Source organism: Xenopus laevis, chromosome 8S, assembly GCF_017654675.1.
Source record: "Xenopus laevis strain J_2021 chromosome 8S, Xenopus_laevis_v10.1, whole genome shotgun sequence".
Classification (NCBI taxonomy): Eukaryota; Metazoa; Chordata; class Amphibia; order Anura; family Pipidae; genus Xenopus; species Xenopus laevis.
The window spans coordinates 57,199,280-57,217,219 of NC_054386.1; the positions used below are offsets into that span (position 1 = coordinate 57,199,280).

Consider the following 17,940-nt stretch of genomic DNA (forward strand, 5'->3'; position numbering starts at 1 on the left):
GGTGAAAAAAGTGTAATTTTATTCATGCCTCAAGCTAAGCGACGTTTCAAGCTTATTCAGCCCTTTATCAAGATTAATAAAGGGCTGGATAAGCTCGAAACGTTGCTTAGCTTGAGGCATGAATAAAATTACACCTTTTTCACCAAAATTGGAGTGCTGCTGAAATATCTTCTTGCACCTGCAAATATGCCACCGAAGCCCTAGATTTCTCAACTTTTCGGTTACTGCCAAACTGTAGTACAGGCAGTCCCCGGGTTACATATGAGATAAGGTCTGTAGGTTGGTTCATAAATTGAATTTGTATGTAAGTTGAAATATAAACATTTACTTATAAAAGGAGAACTAAACCCCCCACCGTGATAAGTCCCACCTGGCCCCCCTCCCTGCCTCCCCCCTGCTAAGTGTTACCGCAGAATTGTGTCCCTTGTAGGATTACTGACCGCAGATGCAGAGTGAACGAAGCAGAGCTCACGGGCTCCATCTTCAGGCGCTTCGGTAATCTTCGGGTCTTCTTCTGGCGCTTCGGGAATTTCCGTCACTTCCAGCGTGTGCGCAGTTGTTGTGAACCAGAAGATTGCTCCAACTGTGTATGCGCCAATACGGCAGTCACTTTACAAGGATTACCGAAGAGCCGTAGATGGTGCCCATGAGCTCCACTGCGCTCCCTCTGCATGTGCGGTCAGTAATCCTACAAGGGACACAATTCTGGGGGAGGCATGAAGGGGGGGGCCAGTGGGGATGTATTACTGTGGGGGGTTTAGTTTTCCTTTAAATGAAACTTAGACAGATGTCTTAATATAGTGTTTACAGTATTTTTACCTTTCTGTGCATATATATTTGCTCTGCAGTAGACAACACACACTAGAGGGGATTGGGGCAGGTGGTCTATTAAAGCTAAACCCCCGACCGCGGGCCAAATGTCCTAATGCCTGCAGCCAACAATCTCCCTCATGAATGCACGCACTGGGGAGCTGCACGTCTCCAGTGCTCCTAAGAAAGTGGCTGGGAGGCATACCGCCCCTAATAGCTTGCCGCCCTAGGTCCGGGCCTTTGTGGCGTCGCCACAAATCCGGGCCTGAGTACTTACAGTAATAGCCCCGTTTGTAAGTGTGAGTTGTATGTATGTGAGGTGTATGTAACTCGAGGACTCCCTGTATTTCTGTGCTGGGTGCCTAAAGCCATATTTGCCCAAGTTGCCCAAGAAAGTAGGCAGCTAATCTAATGAAAAACCCAGTGTTGTTAACCCTTAAGCACAGTTGCACTTTTATCTCCCACACCTCTGTCGTTTCAAGAGAAAGCAAGAAAAATCTCTAGTTTCCTTTGTGCCACCACCTACTGCTCACAGCTTGGATGTATCTGCCAGAAACAGTGGCCTTTGGGAGAGACTAAATCATGTAAATGGTGCCTCAGAAACTCCTGCAGCACGTGCTCTATGGTACAGTCCTGAATGGAACCTTTGGTCTGGGATGGTGTGTTTATATGCTTATAATACACGAAAGCCAAGAATATCTAGTAAATTATATCCTTAAAAACGGTGAGTACTGATGTCATCCGTTATAAACGGTGAGAAGTGATGTCATTTCTGTCACATGACTCACTGAAACTTGTGTATTATAATAAATAAAGTACTCCCTGTTGCAAAATATGAGGATATTAGAAGTTACCTCAGAGTTCGAAGAACTGTATAAAAACACTCAGCCTTTCGGCCTCGTGTTTTTATATGGTCATAAAACTCATAGGTAACTTAAAATATCCTTATAATTTACAAGAGGGTGTACTTTATTCACTATATAATACACATAGGTATTATAAACAAACAAATATCCTGTAAATTGTATCCTTATAAATGGTTCTTAGTGATGTCATTTTTGTCACGACTGACTAAAACTTGTGTATTTTAATAAGTAAAGTACCCCTTGTTGGAAAATATAAGGATATTAGAAGCCACCTTCCATAGTAGTGATGTGCGGGTCATTTTTTTTCTAGACCTGGACCCGCACCCGACTTCACCTTTCCATTTATAGACCTGTGCTGCCCGCCCCACTGATGACATCACAAAAGGGGCAGGGCAGTTCTATAAAACAGTAAGCCGGAAATCAGACGCTGGCTGTCTAAGGTCGCAGGCGGGAAGAGCAGGCAGAAAGGCTCGACCTGAACCCTTAAGGCCCGCAAGAGGAGCAGCTAGTTTGTCCCGAATCCGCCTGACCTGTAGGTCCTGCAGGTCTCCAGCCGGTCTGCACGTAACTACTGTGTAAATATTTACAAGGTCATGGAACTCCTTGATGACTTAGAATATCCTTATATTTTACAATAAGGGGTACTTTATTCACTGTATTTACCTAGTCATCAAAGAAGCATTTTTTTTCAATGTACACAAATAGTTCAGTTTGCTTTTTTAGTTTAAATTCAACCTGAAAATGCAAAAGAGACAGCAGCTGGGCGCTGAGCTATGGATGTATTGCACTAGGGTCTGAGAAGAACCTCTCTTAATAATTATGTTCCATTTATTTTCCTTGCAAAAACTCTAATACACCATTTCTATCTGCATTATGGATGTGATGGATATGCAAGTCAATAAACACTTCTTTGGAAAACAAAGTATCCTGGAAGTCATTAAATAAAAGTGATAATGATGGGGAAGGTGATAGGGATAGGGATCACTCAATGCCTGGGAATTTGCCACAGTTATACTAGGGTCGAGCAGGGCCATTATAAGCCACCAGTGGGCCCTGGGCAAAGATCTCATTGGTGGGAACATTTCACCATTTGTTGTATGCCCTAATCTAAAACAGGGCCGCTTTAATCATAGGGCCAACTGGGCATCTGCCCAGGGCCCACTGATTTGAGGGGACCCACTGTTTAAGTGGTTTTTAAAATATAATTTATGTGCCTCGCGTAGCACTCCTTACCCCCTATTTCTGTCTTTTGCGAAGGGCCATGTTGGATTTTCCTGCAGAGTATGCAGCAGACAGGCAGACAGAGAGAGGGAGTGTGCCAAGCAGCTTTCGGAGCACAAGGAGAGAAGGAGAAATATATTGATATTATGTGAAGTGAGGGTAAAAATTGAAGGGAGAAGGTGAATAGTGTAGTTCAGGGGTGCCCAAAAGATAGATTGGGATCTACCAGTAGACCTTTAGCTGGTGATCAGTAGATCTCAAGCCACTGTCAACAAACCGCTTGTCTTAAATCACCCTCATATTTCATTCTTTTCATTCAGATATTTATTATGTTAAAGGAAAACTATACCCCCAAAATGAATACTTAAGCAACAGATAGTTTATATCAAATTGAATGACATATTAAAGAATCTTACCAAACTGGAATATATATTTACATAAATATTGCCCTTTTACATCTCTTGCCTTGAACCACCATTTCATGACTCTATCTGGGCTGCCTCAGAGATCACCTGACCAGAAATACTACAACACTAACTGTAACAGGAAGAAGTGAGGAAGCAAAAGGCAGAACTCTGTCTGTTAATTGGCTCATGTAACCTTACATGTGGTTTGTATGTGTGCACAGTGAATCTTACGATCTCAGGGGGCGGCCCTTATTTTTTAAAATGGCAATTTTCTATTTATGATTACCCAATGGCACATACTACTAAAAAAGTATATTATTATGATAATGGTTTATTTACATGAAGCAGGGTTTTACATATGAGCTGTTTTACTCAGTATCTTTTAATAGAGACCTACATTGTTTGGGGGGTATAGTTTTCCTTTAAGGTTACAGAACGAATAGTTGTTAGTTAAATATTAATTTTTCTCATAGATCATTTATATCATATCAATTATATTTAAGTAATATTTTCCATGGAGCAGAATGCTAAACAAAGCTTTTATGAATGTAGATCATATTGGGAAACCATGACTCCTGGTGTAGTTGGTAAGCAGGGGGAACAATGATATAGGTTTAAAGCAAAGGGCTATGATGTGTGCTAGAGATGGGTGGTGGTTTATATGCTGGAATATGATGGAGTGGGTCATGAGCAGGGTTACGGTGATATATGCAAGATGTTGATAGTATGGGCCAGAGGGAGGAGACCAATCGTGTGGGCTGAAGGCAGGGGTAAAGTAGGATGGGGGGCATGGTGGTGGGCAAGGAGCAGAGGGCTCATGATATAGGACAGAGTTTAATCAGCTAAAGGCAAGGGGCTATGTTGAGGGCCAGAAATGGGAATCAAATTGTATGGCCAGGAGTAGGAGATCTGTGACATGTGCAGAATGCAGATGATATGGGCATTAGACCAAGGTAGTGCACGGGAAGCAGGGGATGATGGGAGGTGGTGGGGGAGTGTAGTAGGCCATTGTGAACTGGAAAGAAGGAGAGTAATGTTGTGTCCTGGAACCAGAGGGACTATGGGGTTAAGAAGGGGGGTGATGATGTTTTATGGAACCATAGAGGGATGTGAATAAGCTGAAGCATCATTATATTATACAGAAGCAGGCACAATTCACTTATTCTGTGGGTGCAAATGCATCATGCCTCATTTACTGGCACCTTCTTGAAATCTCTTGGCTGCTCTGCCTTAAACTAGGGAGGCTGAATATTTATGCCATAATCACTGATCTTCAAAGGAAAACTTTCACTGTAGTTTTATTGTTCACAGAAATCAGAGCTGAGAGAGATCAATGTAACCCCCCCCCTTGAGCAAAGGAACTGGATGCTTAGTACAAGTTCCCCTGAATAGAAGCATGGGAACATATATGTTAACTATCATATTTACCTTTACCGCAGAGGTTCATTTTAAAAGCCCCCCCCTACAAGTTGATACACATACTCAGATAGCTGTGCAGTTTGGTAAAATGGACCAAACCACCTGAAAGGGGTATGTGGGCAGCTTTTAACAGAATCTGATGACACCAAATAGCACCATCTGATGATTTGTTAACAGAAGAAAGCATTACATTTAGATTTTATTAAAAAGTTTGTTTTGTACCTGCAAAAAAGCTTCCATAGAAGCCCATTTCAAACTTTTTTTACATTTCAGGGTTCTAGACCTTGTGTGGGGTGCAAAATGTTTGATCCCCTTTGTTCCCTGTGGGATAATATTACAGATGGGCACAACAGTTGTGGAACTATACAGGGGGCTTGTGGCTTGGGAAACCCTGTGGAAAACACCTGGATTTAGAGAAGTTGAAGGGGCCAAAAAACAAATCTGTGCAAATAACACAAATCCAGGCCCAGACTGGCAATCTGAGGCTGTAAGATGACATAGACACTCATTGTGTGTTAAGATGCTGGGGGGCTGTTTGTGTACTTGAAATGTCATGGCTTAATTTGAATCCCAGTCCAGACCTGGTTTAAGTTACTGCCGCAAAGCAAGACAAATAATGCTCAGTTCACTAACCCATAGCAGCCATCCTCTAAACTGGGGAAAACTTGTCCAAACTAATATACGTTCCTCGGTCCTTTTGCAATCTGCATTGAATCATGCTTTCCATATCGACTTTTAGAATGTCATAGGATTGCTAACTGTAAGCAACTCAATTGATCTTAATTTTTTTTAATTATTTGCCCTCTTCAGACTCTTTCCAGCTTTCAAATGGGGGTCACTGACCCCATCTAAAAAAACAAATTCTCTGTAAGGGTACATATTTATTGTTATTGTTAGTTTTTATTACTCATCTTTCTATTCATATTCCAGTCTCTTATTAAAATCAATGCATAGTTGCTGGGGTAATTAGAATCCTAGCAACCTGCTCAGAACATCAGAGCAGCCTCTTTCTTTCTCCCGACAACTTCCTTGACTACTTGGTGGTCAGACTGGTGGGAAAATGACCAACACTGTTGGCGTTGTTGTAACAAAATTCATTCATATTAACAGTACATGTATCCTTTAATATCTTGGAATTAAAAGAAAATAAATCATGTAAATTACAAAAGTGCTTAGAATAGAACCCTCATCAATTTTACATTCACTTATTTTAAAGGTTTACTTATCCTTTAAGTGGCTGCTCCAGCAACACTGGATGAAGGTGCAAGGTACAAAAGTTGCTGGTTGATGTAGATATCATTGGAGGTTGATTGTGGGTCAACTGATTCAGACCCAGGCAATTCTAAAACACACAACTAAAATACAAAACTGGGTGAAACAGGTTTGCATTACAGGCATTATAATGTCATACTTCTTTACAGGCCATATAGTGCTATATTGCAGACATTCGGTTATTTTCCCATTTGAATAAAAATCTTAACACTGTTTCTCTTCATTAAATGTTCATGCTGTGAAGAGATGCACTTTATAAAAGAAGCAAACCACTGGATAGTCTCTGTTTTGCTTATCACTTTTTATATCACTGGCAGAGAAAAAAGTAAATTAAGGTAAAATGACTTTAAAACAAAATAAAAGTCTTTGGGAGGTCTGGGGTTTCACACAGTGTCATGAATGTCCAATACATCTTCAATGGTAGAGATCCCGGGCACGCTGAGGGTTGGGGAGGGTGAGCAAAAGTAAAAAAAATACAGAACTATGTAATAGTAGTGTCAGTGGTAAGAATCAGCCATGGTGTCTCTGACAAATGCCACAAATGTACTCCTCCATCAAAATGACTTTTGTTAATTAGCTATAGTAGGATTGGTCAGGGCCAATGCCAAGTTTCCCAATGAAATCCTAGGGGATCACTGAAATCATCCAATGTGCAATGTGAAAACCACTCTTCCAAGGAAACGGTCTTTTTCATGGTCGCTGATAATATCTTCGCCATTTATCTTGCACTGTATATTAACATCCCGATCCCTCAACACTTCTGTAAAGTGCATGGCTATTACAGGGGATGTATAGTTTACCTAGAAGAAAAAGTGGGCGAATTAAAGGGATTCTGTCACAGGAAAATTTGTTTTTATTTCCAAATGGGGCTGCTCCTGCAAAATTCTACACTGAAATCAATTTTTCAAAAGAGCATAATTTTTAATATTTCTAAATCTGACATGGGGCTAGATATATGCTAGTTTTCCAGGAGCCATGTGACTTTGAGTGATATAACTCCCTCCACCCCGAAGCCTATCCAGCCTATTGCAGCCCTAAATGCTAGTAGATATGGTAGATATGAGAATAGCTCTCAATAGTAAAAATCAAAGTCATACCACGACCCTTCAGTTACATTGTGTAGGAGAAACAATAGATTATCTGAAAGCAGTTCCATTATGAAGTGCTGTCTCTTTCTAAAAACTCAGGATAAGGCTGAAATTACAGCTAAAAAATATATTTGTTGATTCAGGAATAAAACCTTTAATGGTAGAGCAAATTATTTGTAAAATAAACAAAGTTATTTAAAAATAGAAACTACACCATAAAAATCATGACATAATCATTTTAAACACTAAATTTTTTTCTGGTAAGAAAAAAAACTAATAGGGACTACGCATTGGGTCAAAATTCTGGCTTTTGGTTTAAATGACGGTATATTGTATGACCACTGTATATGAACATTTCAGGGAAACCACTGTGTGCATGTTACAAATACTCAGTAGTCAATAGTTTCACCACCTGCCATTCTTGGCTACAGTAGATACAGATGCTGAGCACATTTTACTAAGCTCCCTTTAGTGACCACCAATGTGGCACCCACTAGTGATGTGCGGATCAGGAAAAATTCGACTAGACCTTAACCTGCAACATGTTGCTAGTTTAGGACTTGCACTTGACCTACACCCATTTCATCTCACTTTTTATGCTAATTCTGAGGGTGCATCTGCTTCCAAGACAGGGAATATGCAGCAGCAGTGTAACAGTGTACTTCCCTCTAACTCACAATGGTTTGCAAAATTTCAACCTGAAACTGCCCAACCAGTGGTCAACCTGAGGGTCGCTGTGGGGTTTGTGTCAACCTGCACTAGTACCCATAGTTCTCTTTATTTACTTATCTTAATAACCATAAGGGGTCACTGAGAGTTTTGGGTCAACCTACACATCACTAGGATCCACAGTATTCCCTTCCCTTTATTTACTTATCTCACATACAATGTATGTGTTACAATCTATGTAACATCTCGATCTTGCCATCTGAATCTAAAGATGTTATATGAAGTTATTTCTTGCTGTCCTGCTAATTATTTTTATAACTGAGTAGATGATTTTCTTCACCTTCGCCTTCAAAATAAATTTTAGTAAACAGGAAGGAAACACTTGATACAGTAAACAACCTGGATAAAAATATTCTGAAGGCAGTTGGCTGCTTATAGATCTAGTGCTTGAATTTCCATACCATCATGGAGCTCATTATTTATTTTAGTGTCTAGGGCAGGTCCAGCTGCACAAAGCATGGTTACTATGGCTGGATAAGGACAACATGTACACAATGAGAGAGATTTATTGGCAGTTATCGTAGGGCAAATTATTAGACCTGTTGAAGTTCCTCACTTAATTCAGGAGATTCTCTATAGCAATCTGAGCCATCAGTGAATTTAGTTGGCAAGTATAGTTGTGCAGATTTACAATGGAGAGAAGAAAGGCAAAAAAGTTTTCAAAAAGTTAGGTTTTTTTTCAAACATAGGTTTAAATATTCAGAAGGTACCATAAAAAACCAGCATATTATGCCCTTTGAAGCCCTCATCTCCAATAAAGCTGGCCACAGATGTGCAAATTTAGCCTGGTATCCGACTAACGATTGTACGACGCAGTCTTCCAACCTGCCACTAACTAACCAAATCATGCCATCTCTGCTCTGTATAAGCTTCAGCCACCTCATGTGATAGTAAGCACTTACATTTTATGAGGTCATGGGAAAAGGACCTTGGGCTCTATCTCTCAGATGAGGCCCTTGGAAAAGGGATGTATAACGTACGTTTTTCCTCATGTTGCTGCAGCATCTAGAACTGAATTATAAGATCCTCACTAGGTGGTACAACATACCCCAGTAACTAAAACAAATCTCATGAATTAGCAATATTTGCTTGGGGTTCCAATCAGGCACAGGCACCCTGCTTCATATCTTTTGGGACTGTACCTAGCCTTATTGGACTACTGTCTTGCATCTATGTAGACAGGTCTTGGGCCATGAAGTAACAGATTCTTCAGCACAGGTCTTACTTTTCTGGGATGCAGGGGATGTGGGAGGTACAAAAGACTGTGCCTTGGAGAGGCAATTGCTTAATGGGGCCACATTTCCTATCCCACTCAAATGGAAAACAGTCACCCCTCTTCTACCTAGGAAATGGTTGCTTAAAGGGAATGTAAAGTCTAAAATACAATAAGGCTAGAAATGCTATATTTTGTATACTAAATATAAACATGAACTTACTGCACCACAAGCCTAATCAAACAAATAATTTCTGCTTTCAAAGTTGGCTACAGGGGGTCACCATCTTGTAACTTTGTTAAACATCTTTGCAAGACTAAGACTGTGCACATGATCAGTGTGGTCTGGGCTGCTTAGGGATCGTCATAAACAACGCTGCTTGAGTTCTGAATGGCTGGGAAGTAAGGCGGGGGCTTCCCCTGCCGTTCATAAGTATGATTGTTTCCCTGCTCAGCAGTTAGGGACCATCTGACAATTCCTATCCACAGCAGTAAATGAAGGGAGAATTTCACTGCATACAGTCAGGTTTCTTATAAAAACGGTACACATTTTTTAATTAAAGTATATTGGAGATAGGTTTCTTTTTCATTAAAGAAAGTAAAAATTGGATTTTATTAATTTGCCTTTACATACCCTTTAAGGTAACTGAAATTATGAGGTTTTTCAGAAGAGAAATCTGAAAGCCAGAAACCACCTAAGCCCGGGATACCTGGCTAAGGTGGTTCCTATTTATGGAAACAGAAGAATACAAGACTACTATAGGCCCCTGAGGTTGCAAAGATAATGGCCAATTCTTTTGCAACTAACTAATATTTACCTTCATAGGAATATAAGGACAGCACAGAGAAAGCTACTCAAACAGACTGATCTGACTTATTACACAGACAACATGTGTCTGAACCTGTATAGCACTACCACCGTGCTGTTGAATCTTGTATTTGTATTTACATTTGCAATTTTTGATACTGCATTCATGCTATCGTATTTGTGATGTATGTTTGCCCCTCCCTTCCCTCCCTTTGTTCTTTCTGTACCCAATCCTTATATGACTAAATCTGCTTAATAAAAATCTATGATGTCTAACAATGTCTGTTTAGTTAAGCAATGGTGGATATTGCAACTTACATGTGTGAGTTTACCATAGTAAGGATAATACATGAGATCAAACTTGTCTGATGGATAGAAGTTGACTGATCCAAGGTAACTCATATCAGCTTTCTGTGGAAACAAGTATAAAGGTTATTTAAAAGAACGCTATTTATGGTGTCCGGTGGCAAAGAGCCAGGAGGACCCCAGCTAGAAGTTAGATCAGTGATCCCCAACCAATGGCCCATATGCAACATGTTGCTTACAAACCCATTGGATGTTGCTCCAAGTGGTCTCAAATCAGGTGCTTATATTTGAATTCCTGGCTACTCCTGAATGTCCTGGCCTACAACTGCAAAGCTATACTGTATATATTGGCTCTTTTAAATCATAAGTAGCCAAAATGAGCAAGTTGCTAAACCCCACCTAAAAATCTACATGAGAGTATTTTCCTTTCCAGTATCTGGTATGCCAAAAACTAGAATTTCCCTCCTTATGTTGTCAAAGGTTTTATTGTACTTCAGGTAAAGGGCTGTCTGTTTCTGCTGTGCTGCACAAGGCCAAGACCAAGACTGATATTGCTGTCTGCTTTACAATAACAGGGATTCAACCATTTTGACTGATCAATCTGTTCTAAACTAAGGCTTAATTTTGTAGACTGCAATCTATACAGTAGCAATTATAATGGTATGTACCATTATTAAACAGTTCTCACCAGAACCTCACAGGTGACATAAATAGGGATTCCAGAACCAGCCTGATACCCGACAATCTAGGAAAGATGAATTGTATCAGCTCAGCACAAGAGCAATTTACTACAGTATTAATTTCATTTCATTTTTGTGAATTTGGATTTGCTGTGTCTCAGGTTTAGCATTTGAGCTGTAATGGAGCCCTGAGAGTTAAGAGTTGCCAAGTAGACAGAGCACTTACTGCTATAAAGTATTATGCTCAGGTACATGACAGCATCCCAGAGCTTGTGCCGTGAATCAGCAGAAAAGAATTTAGAGAGCTTCTGGTGTCATATGTGGAGGTATAGATCTTCACTACTAAGTGACTGTGGTGGGCATGTATTGAGATATTGTTCCTAATAAGAGGTTCTTTTCACTCAACCCATTATCAATATATTTAAGACACTAAGACAATTTGTGGCTTAAGCTACTAAAAAAATGCCATGGACATATAGTTTAACATGATGTGACTGTTTGTTGAGCTTTAGTTTTCCTTAAATATAAATATCAGGCTAATCGCTAATATAATTCCCCCTGAAAGAACACAGTGATCAGTACTCTGTATTTGCCATTGCCCTTATAATACAACGTGACTGGTGGTGTGGTTGCACATACCATCAGGGGAAGGGGGCAGGGGACACAACAACAACAAGACAAACTTCAAAAACAGCAACATGAGGGCTCTCCATAAGAACTGATGTAGCAGATCACCTTGAGATGGCCACTGACCTTAAGGGAGCTAGCACACAGGCAGATTCCAGGTGATTTAGTTGCCTAGCAACTAATCGCCTCTTCTGTGGGGTGACAATCTCCCTGAACTGCCTTCCCCCTGCCTTCTGCCTGCTATAATGAGAAAGCGCCAATTCACTCGCGGTACTTCGATTTCCGAAGTCGCCTGAAGTTTCCTCGTGAGGCAACTTCGGAAATCGCATTGTGCTGGCGTTTTCTCATTATAGCAGTTGGAAGGCAGGGGGGAAGGCAGTTTGGGGAGATTGTTGCCCCACAGAAGAGGCGATTAGTCTCCAGGCGACTAAATCTCCCCGAATCTGCCCGTGTGCCCCTGCCCTAAATACATTTCAGGAAGATCCACGGACATTAGTGAGTTGTAATGTAGTATTACCCGGTTCATCTTTAATAAGATACATGGTTTCCCTTGTTCAAAACCAAAGGTTGGGTCCTCAATTCCTGAACAGTTTTTTAACAATGAACTTCTGAACTGACAGGCTATCCTTTCTTCATAATCTTCCCCTGGCTGGAGGAAGTATTTTCCTGGGGTACACGCTAGGTTTTTTGCTTGTTGGGTCTCATCATTATATTCTGATGAGAGAACAAAACAGTGCACAGTTTACGCAATTTGCCCACAACATTTGTGTATTAGGAATATATCTGACAGTGCTTAGTATTGCTTGCAGTTTAAAACAGAAATAGTCTAAAACAAGAATATGACGAATAATGCTGTATTTCATATCCTGAACTTACAGTACCAGCCCAGAGGATTAATAGCCAAATAACAGTATAATGATTGAAGCCTTCAAAGTTCAGCAGCTCCCCATCTTGGATCTTGTTAGGCCGTCTTTTGACTGTCAGTGGCACTGCACATCAGTGTGCTCTTATAAAGTTAAGCTTAGGGGTCGTGATTATCAAATCATTAACAGAAAATGAGGTTACATCTGTTATAAAACCCAAAGATACAAAGCTGATTATTAATTAATTTTCATTGTTTTTAGCGCTGAATCTGTAATCCGAATCACTAATCAGTAAAGATGAGCACAAAATTCCACGTTTCACAGTCAGTGAATATTTTTGTAAGACCACTGCAAAATAATATCAGGAAAAAGCAGTGTCACAACGCCCATAGCCCCTCTTGTATTTTGCACAGAAAAAAAGGTCACTGGAAAAATAAATGTTCAAGAACAAACACCCATGGACTCGAATGTATTCTGCATGGGAAACATTCAGCGCTGAAAAAATAGGAACACATTTACAGCGCGTTTCAAAAATGTTGTTGCTAAACAACATGGTCAAAATGCTGCCAGTTAGAAGAAAACCAAGGAGCTGAGACTATCCTCCTGATACCTCAGCTCCCTAATACTACATAGGTCAAACAGTGTGAAGCCTGCTCCTTTAAAAATAAAAAAAATAAAAAAAATTTATATATATATATATATATATATATATATATATATATATATATATATATATATAAAAATATATAAAGCAAAAAAACTTCCACACACATAGGTCTTGATAAGATATGTATATATATATATATATATATATATATATATATATATATATATATATATATATATATATATATATCCGGTATAGGGTCATTTGCCCTGGATATTCCCCCTATATATACAGTCTTGCCTCCTTTCATGGGTTATCATATTTGCATGAATACAATGTTTGGTGGCTACATGATGGAATAGCCACATAGTGTAAATTTTATTGTGTATATCAATGAGAATGATGTGGACACTTTAACATCTGTGGACTGTTAACACAAGATTGGTTTTGTTTTTATCTTTATTAGCACAGCACTGCATACACAATCTACGAGATGGGGAGTGAGGGGTTCTGACAGCCCATGAGTTTTGGAGCAGCAGCAACATCTGCAGGTAGGCCTGTTGACAGTGAAGATGTATCCAGTAGCCAGACACCCCACAAAGTGAGCGAATTATGGGCTACGATAAAGCGGTGATTCCCAATTACTAAGGGCTCTGGTCTATGCGTGGGTTCACACCATACTTCCCTGTGTACAGCCACGAAACGAGCATGACATGCTGTGGCACAATAGAGCAGCGCAAATAGGTGCAGGCATTGTGAGTGTTTTAATACACTCTGTGTCTACCACCTGTGCGCACTAGTCTCGGGTCTTTTCAGCACCAATTGCTGGACTATACAGAGGAATGCTGCGGCCGACGCTGGCTTTGTTAATACCCGCAGCGCATGGACCAGGGGGCGTAACCGAGGTGCGATTGTGACCCGCTGATCGGTAGATACCGAAGGCAATGGGGGCGCGGCCTGAGCCCAAGCAGTAAGGTTGGCGTTGGGGTGTACGGCGTCTTGTGGGTTAACGTCTCCTGTCTGTAAGGCGAAAATGTAGCGGTTCCGTCCGCTCGCTGCTCCTTCTTCTCTTGGGTAAGTTGTGCCACACTGGTCTCCCTTTAGCACAAACGGGGAATGTGTTCTTTCACGTTTGTAAGCACTAAATTACCTGCACTGACCGGCCTTACCCAGCACGCACGGACACAGACCTCACTTCTGGGACATAGGTCCTTTAGATTAAGCGGCCAACTAATGTTATTACTTTATACACTCTAGCTAGTGACGCATATTTGACCTCATGACGTCACAGGTGGTGCTTTTTGGCGCCATTTTGTGTTTAAAAGCTGATTGTTATTTTCACTGTACACACCACCTGAAGAAGGCTCAAGTACAGGAGCCGAAACGTTGCAATAAATTGGATATATTTTTTTTGCACTTATACAAGTCCTCTGAGTGCGGTTTTTGTTGCTCCATGAATTTTTCAAGATAACCTGCACCTAGGCAATTACTCAAATGACTTGAGTGCTCCAGCTACATGCATAACTATATATATATATATATACAGTATAGCTTTCTCACTTCCCTTAATGACATATTCTTTCAGGAGTTACAAGGCCCTAATGCAACCGGCTGCTCACACATAATAGCAATCTCCAATGTTATATAGATATATAAATAAATGTTGATAATAATATAAATTATACCCTTGGTTTAAGCCATTAGCTTCAATATTCAACACAGTTCTCTCATATTCCAAACATAGATCCCAGCAGCCAGAAGTTAAAAGCAATGAAGGGTGTTCTTAACATTCCATATGTGGCCAGGTAGAAGGTTTATCCATACTCATCCAGTTTGCGCTTCCCAGATGTTACAGGCAGTATGCCTGGAATTGGCAGTTCTTGCACAAATCTATAACTTTTATCTAACACCACTGCTATTAGTTCTTCTCAGAATAGCATGGGAGCTATACATTGTTACAGTTCTTACTGAGACATCATACAGCCCGTTCTCACCATTACCCTCCAGGACCTTTACTGGGGAGGACCCTCTCACACACCCATTATCAAAGACAGAACTTAAAGGAACAGTAACATCAAAAAATTCAACTGTATTTTAGTAATTAAAATATAATGTTTCCATGCACTGATAAAACAAATTTTTTTTGCGTCATAAACACTACTATAGTTTTTATAAACACGCTGCTGTGTAGTCATGGGGGCAGCCATTTAAGGCTCAGGTTACATAGCAGATAACAGATGCACTCTACAGAATATCATTGTATTACTTTACAGAGCATATCTGTTATCTGCTAAGTAACCTGAGCCTTTTCTCCTTTTCCAGCTTAAATGGCTGCTCCAGTGGCTACAAAGCAGACTAATCATATAAATCACATTGTAGCAGTGCACTTGGTGTCTTGGAAGAATCGCACACTCTCGGATTATGGATAAAAGGTATAAACTTTTATTTTTTATCCCCCCCCTCCCCCAAGTACGTGGTTCTCTTCCCACCAAATTTTGTGGAAGAGTCATGCAAGCTACGAGATAACTTCCTCCAAAAGGGATATGATATGATTCTGAAGATATTACAGAGAGCTTTTGAGGCAGCATTAGATTGAAAAGATATGATTTGATCATGGGAAAAAGGATAGGAGGAAAGGGAAAGATTAATGAAAACAGTATATGTAATAGATATGGAAGTATGGTAGGTGAAGGAACTATAAACATGGAAAAAAAACAAGAATCAAAATATGAATATATGAATAATGAGTATGAAATATAGTGCACAGTTTAATAAAATAAAGAGCATTATTAATAGACATTTACCAATATTATATGGAGATAAAATGTTTAGACAGATACTTGAACCAGGCATCCGTGTGGTGGCAAGAAAGGCCCCTACTCTTAAGATGAGTTTAGCTCCCAGCATGCCCAAAGAAAAAGGAACGAGTATATGGTTGCACAGCACCTGAATGTTGAAATGTGGCTCTAACAGATGCATCACATGTAAAGTGGTTAAAGTAACAAATACGTTCAGGTGCAGTGTAACACACGAAACGTTTCAGATTAGGAATTATGTAAACTGAAACACCTAGGCTATAGTCTATCTCAGGGGTCCCCAACCTTTTTTACTCGTGAGCCACATTTAAATGTAAAAAAGAGTTGGAGAGCAACACAAGGATGAGAAAGTCCATGGGGATGCCAAGTAAGGGCTTTGATTGGCTGTTTGGTAGCCCCTATATGGACTGGCAGCCTACATGTGGCTCTGTTTGGCAGTACACCTGGTTTTTATGGAACAAAAACTTGCCTCCAAGCCAGGAATTCAAAAATAATCACCTGCTTTGATGCCACTGGGAGCAACATCCAAGGGGTTGGGTTGGAGAGCAACACGTTGCTCGCGAGCTACTGGTTGGGGATCACTGGTCTATCTAATAACCTGTCTGAAATGTCAGAAACAGTATGTGGGGTGCACTTTCAGAAATCTAAAGAATAGAGTGAGGGAACATCTTAATGATATTAGATCTGGTAATGAGAGTGCCCCAGTGTCAAGACATTTCAAGGAATGTAATGGTGGAGATATTAAATGGGTATCGGTACAGGGTATAGAAAAAGTGTCTTTGGGTCCTCGAGGGGGAAACCTGCAAGCCAAACTACTGAGAACGGAGGTTAAATGGATTTACAAATTACACACCAGACAGCCGGAAGGGTTAAATTTGAGATTTGACATAAACTGAGACTTTTAGGTCACATACACATACACAAACTAAAATTTGAATCGCTACACTGTTTTATGTATATAACTTTTAACAGAGTAACAATTGGGTATTACAACATTGTATAAAATTAGAGAAGGAGATTATGGAATGAAATATAATCATTGATAGTACACATATAAACTCATGAGCATGAAATGAAAATAACACACATTTGAATACATTGTGAATCAAGTTGATGTTTATATGACGCAAATTTAATAGACCAGATTAATTTAACTTAATCAAATTGATTTGTTTCTAACTAATTGATAGTTTTTTCATTTTAATGAACTGAATATTTAATGAGTTAATGAGCGGAATGGACTTAATATATGCATGCTAATGAGGATTGAGGTCTCTGAGGAAGTGCGTAGACACGAAATGTGTCAGACCTCGGACTAATTGTTTGGCTAATCAGATGTTAAAATAAAAGTTTATCCATAATCCGAGAGTGTGCGATCCTTCCAAGACACAGGAGTGCGCTGCTACAACGTGTGGTGTGCTATTGAAACGTCTCCTTAGTGACAGACTCAGGGCAGGAGCACCCGGGTCACAACGTGAAACGTATCACATTTTAAAGCAAACAAGTGTTGTATGGTGAGCCCTGGTGAACCAGATCTGTCATTAAGTTTGAGCGTGGGGTCCAGGGCAGCAAGCACCCGGGCCAGGAATTTTAAAGGGTGAGCTGTGTAAAGGATTCCGTTCCATGCATTTCATGCATAAATTAATTAATCACTGAGTCGGATCCACTATATGGACATTAAATATTGTCTTAAGTCTAAGTATGGCACTGGCTATTTAATGGTTTAAAAGCATAATCATATAAACTATAGTAGTCTTTCTAAAGCAAACACATAACTTTTACCAATACAGAGCAAAAGTAAATTTTATTTTAATTGCTTTAAAACACGTTTTTTTTTGGTGTTACTGTTCCTTTAATGGTATTAACCTTGCAAGGAGCCGCTCTCATGTGCTTTTGAGAATCATTCTTGGGTTTGCTGCTGACAAGGGTCATTTTTCTACCCTGCACTAAATTACCTAGCTACGGTACCTTAGGGTGGTGGCAGACGGGGAGATTAGTCACCCATCGACAAATCTCTACTGCTAGCGACTAATCTCCCTGAATTGCCTTCCCACTGGCAATATAACACTTTAATTCCTAACAAGAACAACCCTCTGCTATGACTTAGTGGAAGAATCTGAAAAAGCAACAGGGGAGAAAGCGTCAGTTTGTTCCTGGCCTAAATTTGGCAAAGAAATATAAAACTAAGCATTATGTATTTATCTTAAT

The 17,940-nt window shown here is 40.0% G+C and overlaps 1 protein-coding gene across 1 annotated transcript in view; it reads right to left on the minus strand.

Annotated features, from left to right (window-relative positions):
• Positions 1–6,279: 6,279 nt before the first annotated feature.
• The window catches only part of LOC108700091 (protein ATP1B4-like), a 31,403-nt gene continuing 19,742 nt past the window's right edge, over positions 6,280–17,940 (minus strand). Inside the window, 3 exon segments of the mRNA XM_041574923.1 lie at positions 6,280–6,795; positions 10,152–10,244; positions 11,964–12,160. Of these exon segments, the coding sequence (XP_041430857.1) occupies positions 6,637–6,795; positions 10,152–10,244; positions 11,964–12,160 (449 nt within the window). The 3' untranslated portion in view covers positions 6,280–6,636.